Here is an 18,235-nt window from a genome sequence, read left to right on the forward strand (position 1 = left end):
CTATGGGAATGTCCAATGATTAAACAATATTGGGAAGCAGTGGTGAACACAAAGGCTAGGGGGTGCGGGGGAGACATAGAACTCAAACCAAAACAGTGGGGCATATTAGCAACAACATGCGATAATTATCGCAAACCGCGCTTAGGAGGCAATAAAAAAATCGCGCTATCGATGGATTTTATCGCGGAAATAACACAGTATTAACAACCTTTATCTCCACTGCGATAAAAAATCCAGCCAATCCCATCTATAACGTGAGATTTCCAGCAATAAAAATCCTATTGCTAAGGAAAATCTCGCTAATAGGCAGGTGGGGACTTAGCCGTAGAATCCACCTCCTATTGACTATTATGGCTAAGTCAGGTTTTTATCAGGTGTAAAATCCTGGTGCTAATCGCGGTTAGCGCGTGTTTTTTTATTGCATCGCTGGTATTGCTAATAGGTGATAGTATTGTTAGCGACTGCTTTCAGTCGCTACCAGTTTGGGTGCGCCCACTTTGCATGTCATTAGCGATAAATATCGCTGACATGCAAAGTGGGCCTCAAACCGTTCACTATCGCCTGGAAGCTGTCGCTAACTGCTATTAGCGACAGCTTGGTAATTGGGCGATAAAAAAAATCGACGCTTTATCGGCAAAAAGTGCAGCTAAAGCGGCAATAACGCCTTTGCTAATATGCCCCAGTGTCTTCTCAACATATGGGAGGGGACTGATCTGAGCCGAAAAGACTAAATAGGATGATAGAAATACGCAATACAGCTAGGCACTGGGGGGCTCAGGCTGTGCCACCTCCTCCTAAGGTTGCCCAGATTGAATGAGTATTTTACAGCAGACAGGCTGTGAAGCATTCAAGAATTTAGGCAATGGGAAGGAACTCTTATAGACCCTGTAGAACATAGCTCAGAGATCTGGTCTGTTGAGTTGGGGGTTTAAAGGCAAGCACGTTAAACCAATGGAACTTCTATATTGTTGACTTGGTTCCCTTTCAGATTGTTAATTCTTCCTACTCGAGAGTGGTGATCTTCTAGCAGGCATTCTGAATGCTTTATCGTGTGTTTCGAGTCACAATGTGGCACTGACTGAATTGAATCTCCTCCACGGTTGTGGTGTCAAAGACCTCTTTGTCGAATGTTGGTAGTGTTGAGGTTGTTGGAAAAGCTCTCCAGAATGTTTGCCCCCGGAAGAGATGAATCAGGACAACAATACACTTAAAAAGCTGCCAAAATCTGCTAAGACCAAACAAAAGATGAATTCCATAGCTAAACACAAGACAACTGCTTGGGGTTTGGACCGCAAAATGGTGTCGGAAGATGCTGCCTGCCGATGGCTATTTTGAATGGCAAGCAAGCAGGTAGTCTGAATAATCTATCCACAGGAACCCACTCTAATTATTTCAGGGCAATCAATCAACATTGCTGAACCAGGAGTATAGCTGTTGAGCAGTTCTGACTGCCTGCCCTCAACAAATCGGAACAGTTATCTGTAGTTAAACTATTTTGATTGGCTACTGTTCTGGCCCGCTCTATCACAGACTGACAATCTTGTGGTGGGACATGGCTTACTGCAACACAGAACCAGGATTGCTCTCTGTCCAGTGGTGCAGAAGTGAATTCTGAAAATGGTGGATTTGCTAAAAGAGTTGCTTCAGTACCCAGCGAACAGCAAAGAATTGCCCACTGCTACCTCTTTATACCTGTGCAACTGATGCCATTGCAGAGCCTGGATGAAGACATCTGAGCTGTGGTGATATACACCAACGACAGAAGGCGCGATTTTGTGTCGATATAGTATCTTTTGTGTACTCTCTGTGTGGTCACTGTGACGTCTCTTGCGTTGGAGTGTGTGGCGTGTATTGAGTGGCCTGTGCACATGACTCATTCTTGCACACTCTGAAGGACGGCTCCTGTTTTTGGGAAGGAGAGCAGTTACTGCAATGATCACTGTTCAACATATCTTCGTAAGGAGTCAAAAAGATAGATTAAGTTTGCGTGAGGTGCTAGAAAAAACTCCCACCATTCATGCTTGTTTTACATGATCAAGGAGTGGATAATTGCACCAAGAACCCATCTATCAAATTGGATAACATACCACATAATCTGTCAATTTGTCCAAGCACAAACGTTTCTGATCCATGACTCCACCAGAAATACATGTCTGCCAGAATTCCATAAATACAATTATTTTATTGAAATATGATTAGGAACTTTTAGAATTAAATATTTACTTTCTACCAGGTACCTTTTAACCATAGGAACACATGATCCGTATACAGATACAAAAGCAGTAAAAAAAATGCTGTTTTGAAACTGCATTAAAAAATGCACACTTTCGAAGCTATAGGGGTGCTCTCCTTCTATAACTGGCATTCTCGTCTGTTAAAACACGCTGTTTTGAATGTAGTTCTCTGGACTACATCTTTATTAGCAGCCCCCAGCCATGCTCGAGTCGGGATGTTATCCGTTCATGAGTGATTCACAATTTCACACTAATCCTGAAGCCTCAAGAAACCGGCTTGTCCAGCCTTGTCCACTTTTAAACTGAATGTGGCAGCTTGGTAATGTCAAAATAGCGTCTTTTATTTGGCCTGATATCAAATAACAGCTATCACACACTAAAAAAAACACATGGTATGTCATCAAATAGTTTTCCGGATCAGTGTAGGAAACGCAAATCTGCTATTCCAATCCTTCCTTCAGTTTGAAGGCACTAGAGACAGCCATTGTATTCGTTTTGTTTTCACGATAAACCGCGACAGTGTGTATGCGGTCTCGTAAGGCACGATGGACAATTAATATTCTAAATTGCATATTAAGCCTCCCTGATCCAGTCCCGCCACGGCTTAAAACCATAACATAGAAATAGAATTAAAGCTTTCGTATTTAATTGTCGCTTTGATTTCCTGGATATAGGAGTGAAAAATTATGTAGCTAAATGTAAAGTTCTAACTGCAAAAAAATGGCGTATTAAGTATAAACGTCGTCTGCAGATATAAATATTTGAATGCGGTGTTTTTTCGGGGACAGCGGCTCTGAACATGGCCGCCGTTAGGGTTCTTTTATTTTGCGTCCAGATGGGATTGGCGGGAGAACAGGCTTCGTGTTGGAGCCGGGGCGGCTCGTGATGCTGAGGCGGGACGGAGACACCTTTGATCTGCTTGCTCTGATATCAGACCTGTCCGTGGACAGGAGCCGAGGGGTCTCTGGGGTGCTGTTGGAGGCTGAAGGCTCTGTAGAGAGTAGATATTAGATGAGATGCATGAGAATCATACAATAAACAAAGTAAAACACGAACAACAAAGCAGCTGTATACAAAACACGTACTCAAGCATGATTTGACAAATAAATAGGAGGATACCATCAGCAACTTTCTGGTTTGAGAGTTTGGTAAATGGATATTGTGTCTTTCACTTTGGAATAGTATTTATGGTCTATGTGAAACGAGTCCGATTTTCACATTGGCAGGTGCCAACTTCTTAAAGCTTCCAGTTATCACTACTACCATTGCAGAAAGCAGACAATTCAAGTAGACGCCATGCACTCAAGAAGAAATATGTTAATGTGAACAAATGGTGTACTTTCAAAGAGTTCACATCCAGGGTCACTATAGGCACACACTGAAAACTGTGCCACGTAGACAGTGGCACTGCTTCAATCATGATTTTACATATATTATTTCTGGCACCGTAATTTAATCCACTGCATTGTTTTAATGTTGTTCTACAGATACAAAAGGCGATATGAAGATGTACTCCTTAGTAAGAGTTGTTGGACATTAGCGATACCCTCAATACAGCTGTACGCATGTTTGAACTCTTCTTCCAAATTTAAGAATTCCAGAACTCTTCTAAAAGTTAAAGCTTGCAAAGTCCTTTGAGCCACCAGTCGCAGGGTTCAAAATATTGTGATACTGTGTTAGAGGCCCCAAAGGGCCTTTTCCAAAGCACCTTCTTCAGATTTCGCTTTTAGGAGCTTGACAGCAATGGCCCAGACAACAGTGAAGAGAGGTCAGGAAAGTCACATGTGGATCGGAGAGACATATAAATGCAGGATGTAGGTATGAAAGTAATGTTTTCTCCTCTCCCAGAATATGCAAGCCGTTCATTCATATGCGGCACTGATAATTTCTTCATCTTCGTAGAAAGTTTATGGGGGGAAGAGTTAGGAGTACAGGAAACCTCCTACCTGAACAGATTACTATGCAGTGCTAAGTCCAGGTGAGCTTTAGTCCTGATATCAGAATGTATACAATAATAATGCTTACACAATGCCTTCTGGCCACCAAGTGGCTTCCTTGTGGATTTCAGCTACACAAATACTTCTAATAATGTTGATGTTGTACCTTCTGTGAGCCACAACCTGACCTGAAGTGGAAAATTAGCTGAACGATAACAACCTAATGCATTCTGTTAATGATCAGAATACACCCTGATCGAAAATGCTAAATGAGCAAATTTAATTTGCCCTGTCAATGCAATTGGGCTTCAATATCTTCATCCAAAATGATGACTTGACCCTCTTTTTGCAGGGTTATCCCCAAACTTTTGCCTTCCTCCTGTATTTTTTCTGACCAGTTTTTTGTTGGCTTTAGGACTCTGGGCATTTTACCACTGCTATTCAGTGCTAAAGTGTATATGCTCTCTCCTTTAAAAAAGGTATGATTGGTTTACACCTGTTTGGCATGTTTAATTTACCTTTAAGTCCCTCATACAGTGGTATCTTTATACCCAGGGCCTGTATATTAAATGCTACAACTGGGTCTGTCGCGCTGCTTGCACCACCCACAGAAGTGTCTTTTCAAACCTGTCTGAAGCCTGCCACTGCACGGCCTGCATGCACATTTTACTGCCATGTTGACTTGGTATTTAAAGCTACCTGCCAAGCCTGAAACTCCCCTTTTACTACATATAGGTCACCCCTAAGGTAGGCCCTAGGTAGCCCTATGGGCAGGGTGCAGTGTAGGTAAAAGTTAGGATATGTGACTTTATTATGTGGCATGTCCTAGTAGTGGCAAACAGCCTATTTGGTTTTTCACTGCTCTGAGGCCTACTCCTCTGACATTGGGAATTTACTTAAAGGTACTTATGTGATAATTCCTGATCTGAAAGGAGTAGCATTGCCAAATTTGGTATGCCCTAAACGAGTGGTGACAAATCCTCCTGATTGCTGTAGGTGAATTTTCTATTACTATTGTAGAAATGCCACTTTTAGAAAGCAGGCATTTCTATGTGCTTATGACTCTTTGTGCTTTGCAGCCTGACTCCAATCCAAGTCTAGGCAGAGTGACAGCTGGGCTTGTGCATACTTTCCAGACTATCATCACACAGAGAGGTTGGGGTGTAACAGGGTTACAGCTGCATACTGAATGGTCTTCGTGGGCTGGAAGAGAGGGAGCCGGAGGCTTTATATAGACTGTGTCCTGACCTCACACAAAGGGGTCGTTTACCCCCTACTGTACGTCTGGAGCCAGAGCTGGGTTGAAAGGGGGTGTTGTGCACTTCTAAGGTGCTTTTGAAGTCACCTCCACATCAAAGACATCTTGAGAATAAGTACAGGGGCTGTGACCCCATGATTTTAGATATTGCGTGGGGCTTGTACCCAAACGCTGCTGGCTCTACATGCTGCACATTGCCTGGGACTGCTTTGCTGCCAGGAGGGACTGCCATGGAGACTATTTGCTTGTAGTGCTGGCCTGCCTACCTGCTAGGCTGCTGGAGAGACTGCCACCTCGCAAATCATTTCTTTGTGTAAGCCTACTGCCTGTACGCTGCTTGTGCCCAGAGTGCTTTACAAGGAAGGGTTGGCTTGCCACTTCCTTGTTCCTCTGTGATCTAGTTGGATTCCACTCAGCAAAGGACCTCCTGCCAACAAGGTCAACGACCTGCTTCTAACTGTGGCTGCCAAAGTGCATAGGGCTCAGCTCGCTACTCCTACCGGCCTGTTGTCCATTTCCCCGAAACGTGCACTACTTAGTGCCCCTGAGGCACAAGCAGGCATCCACTTCTGTCGCTGAGGCACCAAGCAACGCAGCACTCCTCTCAGCTGCATTTCACCGCTGCGACTTGAGAATACCCACCTGGGCCCGCTCACGCCGGAGAGAAGGAATTCCCCCAACCAGGAGAAAGCATGCCAGCTCAGGGATCCTTTAGTTACTCCCAGACTGCTAAGGTTGCCTTGACGAAGCGAGGGAAGCCCAGCATGGTCCGCCTGTTCCCACGCTGAGTCAGCTGGCAAGAAGAGGTACTGTGGTGGGTAAGCCGGAGGAGCCGTCATACTGTGCTGTTCAGTGGGTGGCTGAGCCCTCTTTTTCAGAATTGAGGAAAGCTGGGCTTGTTTAGGAGCAGCGCCACTCTATCAAAAGCAGCAGCCTTTCACTGCTTGGTGCGGGGGACCCAGCAAGCTCTCCCCTCCGCACTGTGAGGTGCGTGAGTTTGCCCCCTATGTTAGCAGATGCCTTGGGGCTTCTGTGTTGGTGGTATTACGGGGAGAGTCTTCGTGGAGGCCCCCCCATGATCAGGAACTTGCCACATACAGAGAGTTAAAAAAAAAATACTGTATTAACTGTGGTAGGCACACAGGTGTTCCGTTGCCCTACAGTTTCCCTGAAATTTACTGTATTCACTGGAGTAGGTGTACAGGTGTTCCTGTAACCTACGTTTGGTGCTCACATTACTGCCGAACACACAATGGAGGTGCTGGTGCACTGGATCTATGTGTTTATGATGGTATGTTGTAACCCAGTTGTTTCTGATGATATGTGATGACCATAGTTGGTGAAATATGTACTTAGAGTGAAATATGATGATTCATATGTTTTGTTGCTCTAACCTAACTGGTGCATTGCATGCCCTGGTGTTTACTAATGTATGTAGTTTTGATCTTTGCATTGTCAGGATAATGAGTACTATCACAGGATTGCATAAGATGCACAGCATGTCTGTTCTATGTAGTTTTGGTCTATGATTTATGTAAAATACATGTTATATTTTTATATAATCCTGTGTGGAATCTCTTTTGTGGTGTGTTCATTGTGTTACTAGTGTTAGTGTGTTGCGCAAACGCTTTACACATTGCCTCTGAGGATAAGCCTGACTGCTCTGTTCCAAGCTACTAGGGGTGAGCACAGGTTATCTTTTGTGTGTAACTTACTTGCTCTGACTAGAGTGGTGGGTTCTGCCTGGCTTAGGTGCATACCCTAGCCAACCAGAAACCCCATTGCTAACACAAAGTATAAGGGTTCTCTAAGCAGCAAGGATGAATTGAAGAGGAATCAGCTGGTTGATGTGAAAATCGCACAGTCATGAGGCATTAGTGAAAGGCAAAAGCCAGAAGTCCGACACTTAAGCTCAACCATACTGAATTAAATGTAATAATCAAATTCAACATATTAGGGAAAAGACTAACCAGATTTGAGAAGCAGATTTTCCCAAGACATATCTGTGAAAAACTTGAATGTGATGGTGCATATCTTAGAGATTTATTGATGCCTGGAAGATTTGTGCTTTCTAGTGTTACAATACGGGGTCCACCTCTACGTCTTGTCTCCTCGCGGACTCCTGTGGGAGTCAGTTCTTTCCCAGTGTTGTTTTCTAAGACGATTAGTTGTGTTCTTTGAATTTCCCTCAAATGTCCTCCGTCATGCTTTCAGACCCCAACTTCCCAAAAAATCTGAAGATGGAAACCAGGCACATGAATGTCTGGGTGCAATTCTGACGTCATAAAAAGGATGGACTTACTACCAAATGGTGGTCGACTAAGACCAAAGGAGAAAAAAAAAGAGAAAGACAAGAGAAACACATTTCCGGACCCAAACATGAGATGGCGGATTAATGTACAGTATGCTGCAAAACTTAAATATGTAGTTGCTCCCTATTCTAAAAATGTGCATCTCTCCAGAGGTTTCAAATCTCTAAAAGAACCTCACAAAGACCCATGGGGGTCAAACTCTTCAAAAGATGAAATATTAAAGGGCTTTTGAGAAAAAGAAAGACATGTTAAAAAGGACTTGAGCTAAGCCCCTTTATTTGATGATATACATTCCCAGTCAGTAAAGGATACTGACACCCTTCTGCCTAGCTGCTGTCAGTAAGTTGCAGAGGAAGAGGGGAGTCCAATAGACCTCCATTACAATGACAATGTAAGGGCTTTTCCATGTCCTCATGGTCTGGTAGCAATACTACACAACAGCATCTATTGTACTTGCCAAAAGGCTCTCACTGGGTGGGTGGGCAAGTATACTTAATGACTTCATCTCCACCTGTCAGGGAATAGACTGCAGTCTGATGCAGCAGCAGGCAACCAGTCCCTATGAGACAGTATACGGTATCCTTGATATCAGGTATTGGCTACCTAATCATTATATCAGAGTAGGGCCCTCCCCCTATTCTCCCAAATCAGAAAGAAGTTCTCACTAAATTAATTGGATAATAGTCACTTACAAGCAAGAGTCCGCCTTTCAGTCAGTAACAGGCACTATCCTGGTCAACACTTTTTAAAATTCCTTTCATAACAATGGATTTAGCCCATCTCCCCAATTCAGCCGTATCCATTTTAGGCGCTGCCTTTTTTTGGGAAGACGCCACAGTAAGCATGACTGCTCCTGCCTCATTTTACGCAAGCTAACCGAATTTATATATTTGAAAAATTATCATATATTCTGCTTTTATACTAATGGCCCGCCTCACCATTAACGATGGGTTCCCTCCACCAGCGATATGACATGATACTCACCAGTAACAGAGCGCGTTACAAAACGGTTTATAACATAACATAACATAACATGTGGGAAGGTACATGACCCCAATACAGCATTCTAGTATAGTGTGTACGGTTCTGGTCCATATATATATTGCACAGATGTACGGGGCCCCTGGGGGTGGCGAACAGATGTAGTCTTTACCATCTGTATGGATTGTGTTGATGCCAATGCCTTGTTTTCTTCAGTGGACATGTCAATATGAATGTATATTGCTTGCATCGATGCACTTTCTTATAAATAAAAAGTTAAAAAATATATATATTCTGCTTTTGTTGCTCTAGCTAGAACGGATTTTTTCTCATTTGCTAAATATTTCAAGTGGCTGCAAGAGGCTTCTGTAGGGTGAGCTCTTACAGTTCCGTGCTGGCGGAATTCAAAAGAACCAACGGCTCTCCCTTCTGAATACTTAGAATGCAGTTTTCCTGTGTTGCAAATGCAAGTTCTGACCGAATTAGCCACCACCTCCAGAGTCTTCTAAAAGGAAGAAAACTATATATGTCCCTGGCAGTCGGGGAGTGACAAAAAAACGACTAGATGCTTTCAAACGGAAACCAAATTAAGGCCTTTTGTTATACAAGAAGTTTTACATAGTGCATCAAATATAGACACTAATAGTATTTTTCTGCAAAGCAATAAGGGGTTTTAGAATTCACGGGTTAGGGATGTTTTAACATTTATTTAGGCCTCACTCTAACATTAGTAGAGCCTAGGCTGAAGCAAGTTCTCTGTGCCGCTGACTCTCAGCTAATAGTGAGATCTGACAAGTTTGCTTTAGATCCAGGACACCCTTAATGGTTGTCTCTCAGCCATTTTATGCTCAATGAATGAGAACCTCCTGAAGTAAAAAGCCTTCAAACATGCATATCAATGCCGTAGCTTCGCCCCGTTACCATCAGAAGAGGCCTATTAGAATCCACCCGCATAGCCCCTACATCTCAAGGCCTTAGCTGTGAATGGTGGAATCACGCCAAGGCTGAGTGAGCAAAGACTGGTCATAAGGGTCTTTGTGACTGCCCGTCCAAAACTGTAGGAAGGTTCAGAACTTGGCTGTGCAGCTGCTAAAGAACTGCAGGAAATTCAATTCGAGGCACTCTTTTTGGCCCTTAAAAGTTTTAGGGGACTGCTCCTAGTACCTAGCACCATGGAATAAACGTCTTCTCCAATTGAATCTAATTGAGAAAAGCGGCATGTTTAGAAGAGCTTGGGGGTTCTCACAATAGAATAAAAGTAATGACCGGATATATTTGCTCTTCGTTGATCTCTAAATACATGCTTACCTCATGCAACTGCGGGTTTTAAATCTGAATGTTAGATCAGCATTGAAACGTCACCAAGACATCTATGATCTAATTGAGGATGAAGCCCCCGATGTCTTTGCCATTACTGAAACCTGGCTTCAGGATGCGTATGCTGCTATTTCCAATCTAGCATGCCCCCCTGCTATTCTCTGTTTACTCTCAACAGATCTTCGAGAGGCGGTGGTATAGCTCTCATAGTTAGGTCTTGTTTTACCTGCGTGTGGAGCGGCCCTAACATTCCCGGGTGCGAAAGTGCCTCTTTCAAGATCTCAGTCAGTCCCCAGTTTACGTTCTCTGGGATGGTTGTGTATCGTCCGCCGGGTAGTGATGTGGTGTTCAGAAATTCATTCCCCGATGCTGTTGGCACACTTGTTATAGATTGTGCCAACTATTCCATCTTGGGTGATCTCAACCTACATTTTGACACTCCTTCCAACTTGACGGTACGCAGCATCTCAGCCGACTTAGAGGCCTTTCAGCTCTCCCAGCTGGTTTCTCAGCCTACCCATATGGGGGGACATATCCTCGACCCCTTTTTTACTAATCTGCCGGAGACTAAAATCATATCTATTTCTCCATTAGCATGGACTGACCATTCCCTGGTGACCATTCAATGTCCGATACCTGTGACCCCTTCCATCCCTGCGGGCAGACGGGTATCTAAGAGGCTTTGGAACAAACTCAGGCTAGAAGACTTTCATCGCCTTCTAGCTGAAGATCCGCTGGGCCCATTGAATGGCGTGGAAGAGGGCTACGACCATTTTTGCTCCTGGATTACCAGGGCACTGGACACTCTGATCCCCATCGTATCGAGTAAAATCAGTACCAGAGAGTCGAGTCCCTGGTATGACAGCGCCTTACGTGCCCTGAAGGGAGCCTGTAGACGGGCGGAGAGAGCATGGCGGAAGACGTATGAGGCTTATTTAAAAGCTGCGTATGCTGCTTCCGTCAAGATCTATCATCGGGCTATTTGTCGAGCCCGTGCGGCATTTTATGCTGCAGAAATTCGTAACAGCTCAAACCCATCGAAGACCATCTTCAAGGCCGTGAAAGATCTTTTGGCAAAGCGGACTTCTTCTGTGACTGTGGGTCCCATCTCCCACTGCGAATCCCTAGCTTCTTACTTTCTGGGATAAGTCCAAGCTATCTACCGGGCATTCCCCAGCACAGGGATTGACCTGGGAAGTTCCAACGGGGCACTATGTCATAATACCCTGCTTTCATTTCCACCTCTTTCTCCGGAGGGGTTTGACAAACTTGCTTTGCAAGTTAAATCTGGTTCTCCATCGGATCCAGTAAGACCTGCTCTTTTCAGAGATCAGGCCTTTATGGGACGTTCTGTCGTATGTTCCCTAGTCAACCTCTCACTGGAGTCGGGTGTGGTTCCAACTAAGTGGAAGCAGGCGGTGGTGTCCCCAATTATTAAGAAGCCCTCCTTGGGCCCATCAAAGCCCGAAAGCTACCGTCCCATCTCACTTCTACCCTGGCCGGCGAAGATAACAGAGGCTCATGTCAACTTGGCCCTGTCAGAACATCTCGCCCGGACCAACGCCCTCGATCCCACACAAAATGGCTTCCGTGCTGGGCACAGCACGGAGACCGCTCTCCTCGTGATGGTAGAACATCTTCGTGCGGTGTTGGATGCTGGTCAGACGGCGGCGTTGATACTGTGATACCTCAGCGCCGCCTTTGACACGGTCTCTCACAGCATCCTTCTGCATCGGCTCGAGGAGATTGGTGTCGGGGGCCAGGCGCTGCAGTGGTTCCGCTCCTTCCTCGGTAATCGTTCCTTTTGTGTTGCCATCCCTCCCTTCAAGTCCAATTTCCAGCTACTGGCCATGGGGGTTCCGCAGGGATCCTCGCTGAGTCCCACGTTGTTCAATCTGTACGTGAGACCGCTGGCTGAGGTCGCCAGGCAGTGGGGCCTAACCTTGGTCTCATATGCCGACGACACACAGCTGGCGGTCACTCTCAGCAGGGATGCGGAACAAGATGCCCCCAGGTTTCAGGATGGACTGAAGGCGGTGGCTAGCTGGTTGACGGGGAACTGTCTCCAGCTCAATGCCACTAAGACAGAAGTTATGATTGTCGGAAGGGGAGTGGAACTATGGGGTGACCAATGGTGGCCGCCAGAGCTGGGACCTACCCCGACTCCGGTGTCGGAGCTGAAAAATCTAGGAGTCTGGCTGGATGCTGGTCTTACCTTCGTAGGACACACCAAAAAAATAGCAGCCTGTTGTTTTGGCCTGCTGAGAGGCTTAAGACCTGTCCTCAAATACTTTGACGCCCCAACCAGACAGCTGGTAATCCAGGCCGCTATCATCTCTCGCCTGGATTACGCTAGCTCTCTCCTGGTCGGAGCCAATCAGGCTGAGCTTACCCGCATGCAACGGGTACAAAATGCTGCGGCCAGAGCGATTGTCGGCCTGCCCAGATTTTGCCCGGTGTCAAATGTCTTACGCACCTTACACTGGCTTCCAGTGAGGAAGCGTATCCTCTTTAAGGTCCTTTGTCTGACCTTTAAGATTTTGAGAGGTATAGGCCCTGAAATTATGTCCAGCTTTCTTTCTTTCTATGTCCCGACACGCACCCTCCGTTCCCAAGGCCAGGCCTTTGCTGTAGTTCCTAGATACAGGCTTTGCCGTGTGGGGGGACGTTCCTTCAGCGTCAAAGCTGCAACAACTTGGAACTCTCTCCCGGTTGAAATTTGCCTGCTGGATGACCTCACGGCTTTTCGGAAAGCCATAAAAACCTTTCTGTTTTAGTTGCCCCTTCTAGTTTCTGTTACTACCTGTTGTGTTATGTTCTCCTTGTCAATGCGCCAGGACGCTCCTTAGCTGGAGTAGCTGTGTGCACAACAAATAACAATAACATAACATAACATCTTCATAATCCCTGGTGCATACGAACTCTTCCCAAGCACAAAAGAAATTATAGTGTTTTATTTATTAAAAACAAGATTCCCCACCAGAGGTCACTGCTGTTTATAGTTCATAGAAGACTTCACCAACACTGATTACTTCTGTATGAAGGGGGCAGACTACATCTAAAAGTATGTTGTGTAATGCTCAAATGGTTACTTATATTGTCAAGGTGGTGATTACTGTGTGAAATTGTCATATTTGTATTTGATTCTGCCTAGATATAATCCCACTGTCTGCGGGTCTGGCTGTGCTGGAGACATCACAAATGCAGACTTGTATGCTTTCTCTGCACTGTTTGCTGACCACAGCAGGTAAAGAGAGGTGTGTTGTGTACACCTGTAATACCTGTAAATCCACAAAATGGCCGCCACTACGATACTGACAGCAAAAGGCTCCCACGAAAGGAGAATACTTCAAAAGGCATTTTAGTCAAGGCTGAGAAGGAGGTCAAACTTGGCCAAGTTTCCGTCTAGACTATCGGCCCCTTCCCAGCAGTCATTAAGGGCACCTTGCATAAGTCTCATATTTAAATCACAGGATTACTAGGACTTCTGGTATGGTTAGTTATACATATTGATGGTATTTGCAAGTGTCCAACAATACATTTGGAACGTTTAGAAGTCTCGTCTTTCAGACAGAGGCCATATGGTAATCAGAAACACAGCAATGTCTGTTTCGTTTAAAACACATTTATATTGTTTCTGCTGTGTCTGCCTACAATATGGAAAGTATGGCTCTGTTTCCTTTAGTCTAGAATTCGATGAAGGCAGCAAAATGTTATCTTAACAATTTAAAAAAAAAATAATAATTCACTTGAATTTTCATTGTGCATTTTTTTCAAACTGAAGACAATAATTTTTGCCACTTTACTATACCGATTCAAATAAATAAATCAGTGTGGTGGCAACCTAACGTACAAGTATGCCCGTTGATCTTTTTGGTCTGCGTTGCAAAAATGTAATACTTGAGAAGAGAGAAACTGTGGGACAGGTATGTACCAGTGATATTATCACAAAACACATACACGCACACCCTCCAAACCTCACCCACTGTGCCATCACATGAAGGAAGTGCTTTGTACATCTAAAACCTCAGTTATGTGTACCTTGTAAACCTCCCGTTCCTGGCCCAATCCCAGTCAGGTCCAGCGGTTCAATGGGCACATCCTCGGCCAGTTGGAAGGTGAAGGTTGGAGTACGGACACCCGCCAAGCCTTCTGCTGAGTAGGCACCAGCGGAGGAGAGCATGGACAAGCCCGAGATGGAGCCGGACTCCCTGGAACTGCAAATGCAACATATGAAATATTTTCTATTCATGAATTACACGAGGATTTGCATTAGGATTTTGGATTGCATATTACATGAAATACACTATGTTTGGTAGTTATTGATGAGCTTTTTCCATTCAATATATAACGTTTTCTCTCTAGCTTGAGAATGAGTTCGTTATGCAACAACAGTCTAGGGACAAATGGAGCTTGAGGAAGGGGAAGCTTCCACAGGGTCACACTGATGTCCCAGTAGTCGCGGCAGACACCATTGTTGTCTCTTTTTTGACTGTTAGTTACTTAGATCCATCTCCACCCCTCTGTTTATGGTTGTGGATTATTGAAAAGTTGTCATTGTACTGGGTACCAATAACAATAATAGTAATACAATTAGAAAATGTATTGTACAACTATATCAAGAGCACTTGCATGAGCCTTCCTATAGTATGAGGTACAAAAGGGGGTGGTGATGGACGGAGCATTTGAATCAATCAAACACTCACACCCAGTCAAAAGATCTGGGTTTAATCCATCACCATTCTTTAGCCCACTCTGCCACCCCAGTTCAGACATGGCTTTATGCAAATAAGTCTGACCCTGTGCCTCATGGGAACAGTCCAGCCCGAACTGCCAAGCCATGTCTTCCCTGGACCGGAAACAAGCTTCCGAGGATTGGTTTCACCCCCTTTTGTACCGCTTCCTGTAGTATGAAACATTTGGTAAGAGGTGGCTCCAACGTCTCACGGTATGGCACAAAAGACAAGAGACATTCACTCTAGATTGGTGGATGAACTCACCTAGTGTCAGGGCTAGGGGGGAAAAGGCTTTGGTCTTGTGTTACATTACTGCCACTTGGGAGAAGTGAAGGTTCAGAGGAGGAGTCCACCAGACGTAACTGAGAGCTTTGTGTTGTAGGTGCTGTGACTGTACCTCTGAAATAAATAAAGCACGCCATTAATATGCTATTGTATTTATTTCATAATTTACATGTATACTATTTGATATCCAGAGATATGTATACTTTGAAGCCATATTATAATTATGACACTCTGAACTAAAAGATCTAATGTTGCATCTGATAATAAGAACAATTGTTTAATATAAAAATATGTAAATAAAACCTCAAATACATTCATATTAATGCACAAAACACAACCAATACAGACCCAAACCAGAGAACAAGGTGGATTTACAAGGTCTATAAACAAAGAATAGAGTGAGAAAAAGAGGAGAGTTTGTTCTTCCCCTGAGAACAAGCTCGCTACCATCCCAATGTACTGTCACAAATGTCTTTCACTCATGTCCCAGACAAACCCTTAGATTTTTTTTTATAAGAACCCTCACCCACCAACCTCTTTGGTGGCATACTTCTTCAATTCCTTCCCACCTAAGATGCTGAATGAATCTTAGGTGTGCTACAATACCTAATTACAACAGAGCTGGTTCTTTGTGTGACGTGGTGAATTTGCAAGTGAATTTTAAAACTATCTCCAGGATATCTGCCCTTAGGGAAAATATTTTAATTGTGTATTCCTTGGGTAGGGTTAAAATAGTAATATTGGATGTGTGGTGAGAAACTAGAGATCTCTCACATTCTAGTATGAGGTCGACATGTTTCAGACAATTATGAGTGCTATTGGAGTCACAGTGACTTTCTTCAGGACCAAAATGCTAAGGAACCCCCTTGCCAGTGAACGCGCACAAACTAAGGCAAGCGTATGTAGGGTGGGATCATTCGTAACTTACAATTTTCACCTAACTTCTTTATGAATCTAAAATAGATATAACAAGAAAGGCATACATGGTAGTTGAAATCATTGATGAAGATTGTGCAGAGCTGGTGCAGCGTGTGTCATGCAACATGCATCTGTATAGGTATTTCCAATTTTGTCTGCACGTATGTGGACGTTGTAATGCATGCCATTTCCAGTGGATGTTCCTACTGCTTTTAAGAACATTCTTTTGACATTGATGCCAAAGTGTTTTTCCCCATTGCTTGCCACATAAGTGTAAACTTAGACAAGTAGCGCCCCCATTGTTAGCTGGCAGAGTTTTTTTGAAAACTAAAATTGAAAGGATTCTTGAAGAAGTCTGGACCGTTTGAGGATGCAGAGGACTCGCAGGACTAAAAACCAAAATATACTTTTTGTCCCCAGGTCACAAGTATACCGATTCACTTTTGAGCAGACTGTGCTGAATGAGGTCGTACCACAATGAATAGGGAAGAATTGACAGCACTGACAGAGTTACAAGCAGATCAAACCATCATCATAAAACAGGCAGATTAAGGAATTGAAGCACTTAGTTCAACATGATACTGATCAAAACTGAATTCCTTCTCATCGCCAATGACAGTAAAAATATAATATTCAGGGATGGCTTTCTGTTAACAAGACGGTTTTACATTGCAAATACCTGCATAGGCCAACTCTGTTTGCTCCTTCCTTGTGAGTGACCTCTTCTTCAGGACTCACATAGCATAGAAAAGTGAAACCATCCACTTTCAACCATCAGTCCTCCAAAGAATTAATCTCTACATCCTGACTGAAGACTACAAAACCGGTCTAAAACTTGGTCTTCTACTACCTGGATGTGACAAAGAACAATACGGATCGAAGGGTCGGATTCGCACTCGTGCCACTAAATGATATCCTTCATGCCAGCTAAGCTCATCAAACGTCTGAAGAAATACAGCCACGTCATCACAACCTTAATTTATCAAGAGTGGCAGTCTAGTCAAGTCTACATCACCTTCAAAACCAGCAGCATTGCACCCAAGGGCAGTAATGCCCAGCACACCAGCCTATGGAACTGGATATTCACAATCACAGAATGGCAACTTAACTCACGGAATACAATATTGTCAGGATCGATAACAAGAAATGAAAAAAACAAGGAACAAAGCCTTTTCCATTGATGTGGGAGGATGCAGGAGCAGCTTTCCACCAACAGATCAGGACTGAAGTACCCCTTGCACTGTTCATTAATAAGATGAGGATAAAAGAGTACATTAATTATGAAATAAAGAACCACCCTGCTCTTGGACCCAACCATTTATAGACATAATCCTTAATTGTACTCTGCACTGACCACCAGCACAGCAACCCTTCTCTCCCAGATAGCATCATGCAATAGAAATAACTGTTCATTCTTGCATACATAAAAGAGACGAGTAAGAAAAGACTTGAAGACAAGCCTCTTCAAGGTACGGTCCCAGACTCTTGAACAAACTCCCCTGGCTGTAATGCTCTTTTCGGATCAGAACAAGCTAAAAAGGTCAACTGTTTAAACAAACATTTCTTCTAGCCAATCGACCCATCCTCCACAAGAACTTCATACAGTTAACTGCGAAAATTATTATGCAACATTTACCTCTGAAGCAGTTGGTTGTATGTGCTTGGTGTTTTAACCGTAAGAGCTTGGCGTGCGGCCTGGTGCCGTCGTTGAATAGAGGCTTCTTCCTACATAAAACAAATGAACACATTACATATAAAAAGTTGCCTATAATAAGGAAGAGAGATGACACATTTAAATCAACTCCTAAAAACACAGTTGACTGGACTGCTCATCTAGCTCAAAAGTAAAGTTTCAGGACACAAACCTGAAGGTTTTTGAGTTGAGGCCTGTGTTTGCACAGATAAACATGGCTACTGAGGGCATAAGATATATTCCGCTAGACCAATTGCAACCTTCTTGTCATGATAAAAGGTTACATACAGTTCTTACAGGATTCCACATTGATAACGCTTCTATAACTCAGGAGGAAAATCCGCAAAACCTTAAATGTGTCATGGAATGCTTTTCTATCTCAGGGATCATTCAAGCAATTGATTGACACATTGATTCTTAATTTTCGCGGCAACTATATTTGGTTTCAGGACGTTTTATCTCATCTGGAAGCATTCTACATACCTACAAATGATCCTTGAATATAGCTGCTTACACTTATTTTAAATTCTTTTCGGAGTGATTTAGCTGTCCGACTTCCAGTCA

General features: G+C 43.8%; 1 protein-coding gene across 1 annotated transcript in view; it reads right to left on the bottom strand.

Annotated features, from left to right (window-relative positions):
• Positions 1 to 2,557: 2,557 nt before the first annotated feature.
• LRGUK (leucine rich repeats and guanylate kinase domain containing) overlaps positions 2,558 to 18,235 on the bottom strand; it is a 390,949-nt gene continuing 375,271 nt past the window's right edge. Inside the window, exons 17-20 of the mRNA XM_086918919.1 lie at positions 17,615 to 17,703; positions 15,040 to 15,174; positions 14,081 to 14,256; positions 2,558 to 3,225 (exon numbers count right to left, since the gene is read on the bottom strand). Coding sequence (XP_086775045.1) covers positions 3,044 to 3,225; positions 14,081 to 14,256; positions 15,040 to 15,174; positions 17,615 to 17,703 — 582 coding nt within the window. The 3' untranslated portion in view covers positions 2,558 to 3,043. The remainder of the gene's footprint in view (positions 3,226 to 14,080; positions 14,257 to 15,039; positions 15,175 to 17,614; positions 17,704 to 18,235) is intronic.

The sequence above is a fragment of the Lissotriton vulgaris genome, chromosome 1_1 (assembly GCF_964263255.1).
Source record: "Lissotriton vulgaris chromosome 1_1, aLisVul1.2, whole genome shotgun sequence".
Lineage (NCBI taxonomy): Eukaryota > Metazoa > Chordata > Amphibia > Caudata > Salamandridae > Lissotriton > Lissotriton vulgaris.